The 10,683-nt window shown below is 37.3% G+C and overlaps 1 protein-coding gene across 1 annotated transcript; it reads right to left on the bottom strand.

Moving 5' to 3' along the window:
- Positions 1–7,393: 7,393 nt before the first annotated feature.
- Positions 7,394–8,242, bottom strand: LOC123664285. Its single transcript, XM_045598876.1, has one exon. The coding sequence runs from the start codon at positions 8,240–8,242 to the stop codon at positions 7,394–7,396; it is 849 nt and encodes a 282-aa protein (XP_045454832.1).
- Between the last annotated feature and the right edge of the window lie 2,441 nt (positions 8,243–10,683).

The raw sequence follows: 10,683 nt of genomic DNA on the forward strand, positions 1-10,683 counted from the left end.
CTCCTCAGCACATTGGCTGTAAAGCTAGATAGTCCCCTCTGGAGACGCTGGGACGTGTGCACCATACACGTAGCTGCGAGGGAAGCTTAAATAAATAAGTTTTGATAGCTTTTACTTTTTTGATAACTAACATAGTTGTTAAGAATAATTGTAACTGACATTTAATTATAATTGTGATTTCAATTTCGATTTTGTCTTGATTCTTAGTTTTAATTTTTGATTTTGATTTTACGGTGATAATTTGTGATAATTTAATATATTGAATTTTTTTAATTTAATTTAAATTGAATGTCGTTATTTTTTAAGCTTTTAATTGATTGAATTTTGATTTTAGTTTTTAGTTTTAATTTTAATTTTGATTGAATTTTAATATTGATTGTTAATTTTTTTTTAAATTGTAATTATTGTAATTTTGATTTTAGTATTTATTTTAATTTTTAATTATAATTATTGTAATATTGATTGAATTTTAGTATATTGATTTTGATTTTAGTGTTATTTTTATTGATTTTTGATTTGGTATAATTTGTTTGGTCACAATTGTTGAAGCTAATATAGTTTAGGAAAAAATGTAACTAACAAAAATATGGACATATGTCTGTATTAATTTATTATTATTATTATAATTATTATAACACTGGCTTAGACCTGCACTGCAATTTTGTGTGTCCATAACGACAAAATTTATAGCATTGAACTGTGGGAAAGATGTAAAGCTCGAGTGGAAGAGAATTGTAGCATATAAAAATTCTTTTTGGAAGGACCCTGCCATCAAAATAAATTACTAATGATTGTGTGGGCTTCCACAAAGTAGCGCCTTCAACAACAGTTTTGTAATTGGTGTCGAAATATTTTGTATAATTTCTTCTGGGGACCATTCTAATGGCACATCGCTAACGATACCGATTCTAATAACGTTAAAAGATGGTATAAAAGCGTGATTTTCAATAAGCAGGCTATTATTTAAAAATGAGTTCGCACCTTTAAAATTATGGTAATGATGTACAATCCCGGTGAGAAATTTATGGGGTTGGAGGGAAAGGGGGGTTGTGTGGGTTTTTCACTCCCTCGGGCAACTATTTTCGTGTAAACCCCGTTGTTACAGAGATATCGTGGTTGAAGTTTTGAGGTTCAATTTTTAAATCGGCAAAAATTATCCTACCACCTTTAACATTAGAGTAACGCTTGGCTCCGGCGCTGCGGGCAGTGCAGCCCTTCCTCCGCGCCTCCGGCTTAAAAAAAAACCCTAGGGGTAGGGCAGAGCAAGACCACGTGGACAGTGGGGTGCTCCGATTCGATTTTGGGTATTTTTCGAATTTCTATACCTATAGTCTAGCACGCAATGTTACTAATTTTATTAAAATATTATGTCTGACGCGTTATTTTGTTTAAAAGTGTCTATTTGTCAGTCGTTAAAGGTCAGTTCGTATCGTATTTTGATCTTGCAATAAAGATCGTTTTTACGTAACTTTGTTCGAAAATAACGCGTCATAGTCGCAGAACGGAGCATGAGTACACTTTCCGCAGCACCAGAATTAAGGTCTAGTCAGAAATAACAACAATTTAACCGCCCATAAAAAAATCTACCTGTAATCTACACAATAGCCAAAATTATTAAATGCTAAAAAAATTCTATTTCGTCCTATCTTTTTCAAACTGTCATTAATCTATCTATATTCTATATATATATATATATATATATATATAAGCGAAAGGTCAGTCATCACGAAATCTCCGAAAATCTAACAACTATAAGCTTGAAATTTGGCAGGTAGGTTCCTTATAGGGCGTAAACATCCGCTGAGAACGGATTTTACGAAACTCGACCCTTAAAGGGATAAAACAGGTGTTGGAAGTTTGTATGAAAGTTCTATGTTTTTGAAGTAAGATACTTGAAATTTAAAATGTATGGTCTATAGATGGTGAGAAAATGTCCAAATAATGTATCTTTAGAAACCAACTCTCTTTTGGGATTAAAACGGGGGATGGTAGGTTTACTCACTCATCACGAAATTTCCGAAACTATAATACCTACATACTTGAAATTTGGCAAGTAGGTTTTGTATAGGACGTAAACATCCGCTAAGAACGAATTTTACGAAACTCGACACCTAAGAGTATAAAACGGGGGTCGGAAGTTTGTATGAAAGGCCTATGTTTTTAAAGTAAGAGACGAAATTTAAAATGTATGCTCTGTAGATGGTGAAAAGGAGTCCAAATAATGCATCGTAATCTATATATATAAAAGAGAAAGGTCACTGACTCACTCATCACGAGAACTCAAAAACCGCTGGATGGTCCATCCATCCAGGATGGACAAAGATGAAATTTAGCAGGGAGATTGATTATAGTTAGTAAACACGTCCGCTAAGAACGGATTTTTTGATATTCCACTGCTAAGGGCATTTGATTGGGGTTGATAGTTTGTATGAAACATATACAGCAGCTATAAGTTCGCCTGCTAGGTTTTTTGTACTGCAGCCTGAAAATAAAACTAAAAATGTGGTGTATAGATAAGTTTTATAAAAATAACTAATAAATTATACTAAATTGTGCCTTTTAAAAAATTACTCAGCGTGATAAGCATTTCAAGTGACTGAAATAAAAAAATAATTTGCTTAAACATCTTGATAGTAATGCATATCTTCATAACCTCGCGAACGTAGTCGCGGGCAACAGTTAGTGTATTATAACAATAAGTCCCCAAAAGTGTATGTGATCGATTCCCTCAAAATTTACTGAACGGCTTTTCATGCGTTTTACCGGCGGAGAGGGCTTCAAGAGGAAGGTTTCGGAACGACTAAGCCGATTTTGATGAGATTTTGAGTTTCACTGGAAGTTTGCCGGGAAAACTTTGTGACTCACTGATTTAACCGCGGGCGAAGCCGCGGGCACAGCTAGTAATTATATATAAATATATCGTTATATTGCGGAAAACCAGGATGTCTTGCGCGAACTCAGTGAGGCCTTTGTCCAGCAGTGGACTGACTGACTGACTTGATATAACGCTTAAACAGATAGTTGATTCCGTGCTCATCATTATTATCATCTTCACTTTAGCTTGTGATACAGTCTACTGCTGGACATAGGCCTCCGCAAGTTCAAGCTCCTCATGTGTGTTTGCCATAGTCACCACGGTGGGCAGGCGGATTGGTGACCGCAGGGCTAGCTTTGTCGCACCGAAAACGATGCTGTCCGTCTTCAGCCTGTGTATTTCAAATCCAGCAGTTGGATGGCTATCCCGCCACCGGTCGGCTTTTAAAGTTCCAAGGTGGTAGTGGAACTGTGTTATCTCTTGGTCGCCTCTTACGACACCAACGGGAAATAGGGGGCGGCTATATATTTTGTTGCCGTAACAACACAAAGATTTTGTCCAAATGAAAGTCCAGTAATAAAATAAAAAATAAAATATAAATAAAACAACTACCGCAGGTTAGCTGTAAGAGACTTCTTCTAGAGTTATCTCTACCGGCTTTCTACATATAAATTATATTATGTGTATAACGCCTGACTGAGCGCAGTAGTCAGTGGTCGTCGTCCGGGCTACATCTGACGCCCGTTAGCAATAGTTTTCATTCATTAGTTTTGTTTCATTGCATATTGGGAAATTACTAAAATTAAACACGCCAAAACTCCAACACGCCAACACGCTAACACTCCAACATGCCTACACGCCAATATGCCAACACGCCAACACGCCAACAGGTCAACACGCCAATACACCAATGCGCCAACACGCCAATGTGCCAATACGACAACACGCCAACAGTCCAACACGCCAACACGCCAATACGCCAATGCGCCAACACGCCAACACGCCAATGTGCCAATACGCCAACATGCCAACACGCCAATTCGTCAACACGCCAACACGCCAATACGCCAATGCGCCAACACGCCAACACGCCAATGTGCCAATACGCCAACACGCCAATGCGCCAACACGACAGGACGCCAACAAAAATAACAAACCTGTTTAATAACGAACCGTTATTTATGATATTATATCTGTCCAGGTCCGGAAGAAGCCATTTCGCCATCTAAGGACATCGTGGCAGGATAGGATATTGACTTACCCTTTTTGCGCTTGATAAAGCTCCAAAAAAGTTTAGGGTTTGAAGACAAAGTTGTTCCCAGGCTATTCAAATACAATTTATAGTTTAGATTATGAAGCTTCGCGCAACGCTCCCTGAGCAACTTAAAAATAAAATAAATAAAATAAAAATAAAAATAAAAAAGCCTTTTATTTCCTGCATTACAGTAAATATTTACAATTTAAAAAGACAGCGTGCATACAAAATTAATTTTAAACAATGCTATAAACATAAAATAAAAAAATAAAAAAGTCTTTAAAAGTGCTTTAATAAATTATGTGAATATTCTAAATTGAATTTTGGATGTAAATGTACAAAAGCAAGAACCCCTCTCAACGGAGGGTAAAGGCCTCCTCCAGAGATGACTAATATTCTCTATCCCCTGCTACCTGCATCCATTGATTACCAGCTATTTTTGTAATGTCGTCTGCCCAGCGTGCTATTGGTCTACCCCTTTTTCTTTGGCCCGATGGTCCCAACCATGATGTAGTCCTTTTGGTCCAGCGACTGTCAGTAAGTCTGGCTACATGTCCGGCCCATCGCCATTTCAGCTTCTGTGAGTAACTGAGAGCGTCGATGACTTTGCTTTTCTGTCTTATGGCAGTGTGGCGGATTCTTTGGATCTTCCTAATCTTCATAATGCTTCTTTCCATACTTCTTTGACTTGTTATTATCATATTTTTTATTTTCCTAGTAAATTTCCAGGTCTGACAGGCGTATGTTAGTGAGGGGAGTAGACAGTTGTTCATGACTCTACTCTTCAACCTTATGGGCAAGTCGCTTTTTAAAATTTCCTTTAGGCTCCAGAACTTTTTCCAAGTGATATTGACTCTTCTCTCTACTTCAAGTTCGTTGTTGTGTTGATTAAATGAAATTTGTTTACCCAGGTAAATGTAGGTATCAACATAGGATAGAGGCAGATGTTTTAAATATATAGGTGTTTTTTTATGGTTTGTCATGACATTCGTTTTATTAAAGTTGATTTCTAGGCCTACTTTACAACTTTCTTCTTGTAGAGAGTTTATCATTAGCTGTAGTTGGTTTGTGCTTCCTGATAGCAGAACTATATCGTCAGCAAATCTTAGGTGACTCAAATAACATCCGTTTATGTTTATCCCGACTTTCTCCCAGTTTAGTTTGCGGATGATGGACTCTAGCACCGCTATAAAGATTGTTGGTGAGACTGGGTCTCCTTGCCTTACACCTCTTTTTATTTGTATGAGTGGCCCAGTGGTCTCCAACTTCACTCTGCTAATACTATTGTCATAAATGTTTTTTAGGACTTGTATATAATCCAATGCCACGTCTTGAGATATTAGAGCTTCCCAAATCGATGAGTGATGTAGAGTGTCGAAGGCTTTTTGGTAATCAATAAAGACAACATAGAGTGGTCTGTTAAACTCTTGGAATTTTTCTATTAACATCTCTAGCGAGTGTATATGGTCAACTGTGGAAAATCCTCGTCTGAAGCCCGCCTGTTCTATTGGTTGGAATTTTTCTGTGGTTTCTTTTATTTTTTTCTCTATTATGGAGGAAAAAAGTTTGTATAGTGAAGGTAGCAGACTTATCGGTCTATAATTACTAATATTCTGTGGGTCTCCTTTTTTGTAGAGCAAAACTATTTCCGACTCTGACCATTGACGTGGAGTGTTTTTACAATTCAATATCATGTTGAATAGTCGAGTTAGAGGTCCAACTAGATACATATATCCTATTTTTATAGCCTCGTTCGTGATTTTGTCGGGTCCTGGGCTTTTATCTGTCTTTAGTGCTTTAATTCCTTTGGCCACTTCGTCTTCACCAACGGTTGCTTTTATCTCATTTGTACTACTATTTGGTAAGTTATATGCTGGTAGATTTGGCGAGCTATAAAGGTTTTTATAGAAATCTGTTGCTATTTTGAGTATTTCCGTTCTATTTTGTGTGCTTTTAGATTTGTCCTTTAACTCTTCAATCCATGATTTGTGTGTTCTCAATTCCTTGTACGCTTTCTTGGCGCTCCCTGTGGCTTGAAGACATTTTTCGATGGTTTGTGTGCGGTGTACCTTATAGTCTTGGTTTATTCTTTTACTTATCATCTTATAAAGTGCTTTTAATTCGTTTTTCATAGCCCTAGATTTTGGTTTTGTCTTTTGTATTTCTTGTCTTCTGCCGATTAGTGCCTTTGTTTGTGCTGAAATTATTTGGTTTTTCTTTGCCTTTGTGCTAGATGCTACCTCGTATGATTTTTTTAGGCTAGTGTCTATTGCGTTTGTTATTTTATCGTAGCAATTCTGGACGGTGTCGTTTTCATTCCAGTAGTCGAGTAGATTTGCTGAGCAGTTTTTTAGTGATTCAATGTAGGTTTTCACTTCCTCTTCGTTTCTTAACTGAGATCTGGGACATTTACCAAACTTGATACGATTTTTTGATCTTGAAAGTATATTTAGCGCTGCCCTAACAGGTCTATGGTCCGAAGGGTAAGTGATGTTTAGAACTTGTATATTGTCTACATTTCTCGGTAGGTTTGTTAAGATGTAGTCTATTTCGTTTCTTGTTTTACCATCAGGTGATCTCCAAGTCCATCTCTGTCTGTTGTTCTTTTTGAAAAAAGTGTTCATAATGGCTAGATTATTCTCGTACGCGAACTCAATGAGTCTAGTTCCCCTAGAGTTTCTATTGCCATAGCCGTAGTTTCCCATGATAGTTTTGTTTGGTTCGGTTTGACCAATTTTGGCATTAAAGTCACCCATCACTATTATATTATTCCCTGAGAGTTCTATGGCTCTGTCGACAGTACTGTAGAAAAGCTCTATTTCTTCTTCCATCGAGGCTTCTGTTGGGGCGTAAGCTTGAATGATGCTTAAGTCCAAATTGTTGATATGCATTCTTATTATCGCTACTCTTTCTGACAATCCCTTGAAACTTTTTATGTATTTTTTTAATTGTTTTTTGATAATGAAGCCTACTCCATATAATCCTGGCGTTTCTCCGATGTAATAGAAGATAAATTCATCGTGTTCCTCTATTTTGTTGCCGAGTTTTCTGACTTCTGAGAGACCAATAATATCGTATTTTACGTTTTTTAAAGATTCTAATAGTTCCAGTAGACGTGAATAAGTCGATAGGGTTTTGACATTGTAAGTTGTTATATATAGGTTGTTATGATAATTGTTTTTTATAGTGTACGAAGAACCTGCTAGTGTTTCCTCTGGAGGGTTTTGGTCGTAATCTTCCACGGTGACCAGCCGGCTTGGAAGATATGGCTTAGTCTTAGTTTTTATTTGTAATACGTTTTCCGTGAGAGAGGGCGGTAATTGCTACTGTTCATTATTTTTGTTTGTTTGATCGTTTGTTGGGTTGGCCTTTTGGTTGTTAGTGATTTGGTTTTTGGGGGTTAGGAAACTAAGTATTCCTGGTTTAATAACTCCCTCTGATAAACTCGATGATCTTTGTAGTCCTGTTTGAGTTTTGTTCTTTTTATTAGCCTGTGCCCTTGGCTCTGGTTGCGTAAGATCATTGTGGTTTGGTGATATCGATAGAGTTCTTTTCTTGTTGCTTGGTGAATTTGCATTTTTGTGATGTATTATCAGTTTGTCGTACTTGATAGTGGCAGAGTTTCCTTTCTCTTTTTCTAATTTAACTTGCTCTTGCAGTTCCCTTCTTTTTTCTAAAATATGCTGTGGAAAGTCTTCTTTTATATAGTAAGTGGTATCTTTTAATAAACTCTTCTTTTTAAAGATTTCTATTTTTGTGCCCAATGTAGTAAAAGTTACAATAATAGGCCGGGGTTTTTCTCCTTTCTTCCCTATTCTCCTAGTTTCTTGTATATCTCTGTATTCTAGGCCTAAAGAGAAATATTGATTTATGAAACCTAAAACGGTTTTTTCTAAATTTGCATATGATGTTTCAGTTTCCGCTAAACCAAAAATTACGATGTTTCTCTGTCTTGATTGTTTTTCTAGGAAGTATAATCTTTTTTCTTGGTTTTCCAGCTTCTCTTTGAGATTTTCGTATTTTACATCTATTGTTTTGAACTTTTCCTCCAATGAGCAGTTTATATTTTGCGTAACTTGTTCCGTAACTTTATCAGCTGACTGTAAAATTGTTGCTTTTTGTTCATTTAATTCATTTTGAATTTTTCTGAGCATATCTAAAACTTCTTCCATGATTATCGGTTATGTTTTGCGGTAATATAATATTGTGATTATTTTTAATGTTGTTTTGATACTTGCGCTGCCCTCTGTTGCTCTAACTAGGTACTAGAAGCTGTTTGGTAAGTGACAAGCTATATAGTTATAGTAGTATTTTCAAGTATTTTCTCTAGATGGCGCTCATTTTATTGATCAAACTAGAAATTATGCATATATTTAATTGTTTTCTGCAAGTTTTATATTTGAATAATGTGTGTTTTAATTTTTGCACATTTTTTATCTTTTTGTAGACCACTGTTAACAATTTAATGTAGGAAATGTTGCTAAATAGTTCAGTTTTGAAATATTATTCACTAATTGTTTTTCACGTATAATGATTTGTTATTCACTGTTTTTGGTCCTTGCCCACAATGCCTTTCGATAGTCACTTGCTTATAGTTCCACTGCACTTATTCTTAATATTAAAAGTCACTGGTATATATTTTTATTTTACACTATATATGAAGTCAACGTTTATCGTGGCTCAGTAGCACCTACCCTCCTGAGCAACTTAAAAGTAATTAAATCACGAGGGTTGCCATTTTACGATATTTAAATTTTTTCATTGATGACTTTTATCAGTGCTGCAGAAAACCATAGCGGATATTTACTAGACCGTGTTTTGGATTTGGGCACATGTTTAGCAATGAAAATTCTCAGAACAGCAATCATAACTCGACAATTTCTTCTCCGAAGAATATTATTTAATTTTTAGTTGTCAAAGTGACAGGAGGTCGTTTACAAAAGACTCCGCATTTAAAAATCGAGAATAATGGAAATAGAAGCTGTAACTGTTGATAGTGCTATAAACAACCTCACTAAGACTGTGTTCAGCCTTCAAAACAAAGTTTTATCACTTGAGAAGACCATATTATCACAGAACGATATAATTATGAAACTAGTCAGTGTGTACGAAAAATACAGTGTAGCGGGAGTTGAGATAAATATTGAAGCTAAAGAGGGTAGACGTGCCTTAAAACCGTCTCAGCAATCTATGTGTAATACACGCGATCGGGCGATGTCGGCGATTTCCGTGACCGATCGGAAGAGCAAAGGCCATGTTCAATCACCCGCTCAATCTCAAATCGTAGAAACAGCCGAGCCCACCCGAACGTCGCCGAACCACACATCTATTACGAATGCGCCGGCTTCTCCGAGCGTGACCGATCAGCGGGACTGTTTATTGAATATTGAACGGACGACTAGAGCGCATAAGGATGAAATTAACAATTCTACATCAGTTGCGTACGCTCAGATAGACGAATGGGTTAACGTGAAGCCCAGACGGTCGCGACGAGCGAGGGCTGCGAATGGAAGTTTGAATGCAATGGGGGATCAGATGACACAGGAAATATCTAGCATGGAAGTAAGCGGTAACCCGACTAAAATGAAGACTACAAGAATTAATCCGATTAGCAGGGGATGTAATACGTCTGTTCTTCGAATAAAAGCTGTGGAGCGGAAGAAATATTTTCATATATGGAGACTCCTCACAGACACATCCGTAGAAAATTTAACAGATTATGTGCGTGAAATACTCGGCGCGGACAGCTATATTAAAGTAGATAAGATAAATCATAAGACCGTAAGAGGATACTCGTCGTTTAGAATCTGCGTATCGGAAAATAACTTCGAAAAATTGTGTGATCCTAGTATTTGGCCGAAAGATGCTGAATTCAGTGAGTGGGTGTTTTTTCGGAGACCAACAACAACAGGAAACAAACAAACAAACAAAAAGTAGATCGGTGAACATTTTTTATCAGAATGTAAGAGGTCTCCGAACAAAGACATCAGATTTTCTGTCCTTACTCGAGTCTTCGGGTTCGGACTTGTTCGCTATCACCGAGACCGGCTGCAGTGAGTCTATTCAAAACGCGGAGATAATGTTACCGGGTTACTCTGTGCTGCGCTGCGACCGAGCCGACGGCCGCAAGCAGGGCGGGGTGCTGCTGGCGGCCACACCACGTTTCGTTTTGCGGCAAGTACCAACACCCGACGGCATTAATATAAACAGGTACAACTTTGAATTAGTTTGCGCAACTGTCTATGTACAAAATAGGTTTCTGTTCGCCTGTTGTGTATTGTACATCCCACCGCACACGGAAGAAAATGAGTTTATCTTAATATTTACGTTATTAGAAAAAATTTGTGTAAAATATAAAAATAATGTATTAATTTTAGGTGATTTTAATTTATTTTCTACTAATGATTATGTACGTAATTACTATGAATATTTCTTAGCCTTTTGTGAACTCGTTCAGTATAATGCAGTTCCTAACTGTAGTGGCAGGCAGCTAGACCTGGTGCTGAGCGGCCGCGGCGTCGGCGTGGCGGTAGCAGCGGCTGACGAGGCCTTGCGGCCGGTGGACGCGTACCACCCGCCGCTTGCTGTCACTGTCACTGTCGCTGCTGCCGCC

Source organism: Melitaea cinxia, chromosome 21 (assembly GCF_905220565.1).
Source record: "Melitaea cinxia chromosome 21, ilMelCinx1.1, whole genome shotgun sequence".
NCBI lineage: Eukaryota > Metazoa > Arthropoda > Insecta > Lepidoptera > Nymphalidae > Melitaea > Melitaea cinxia.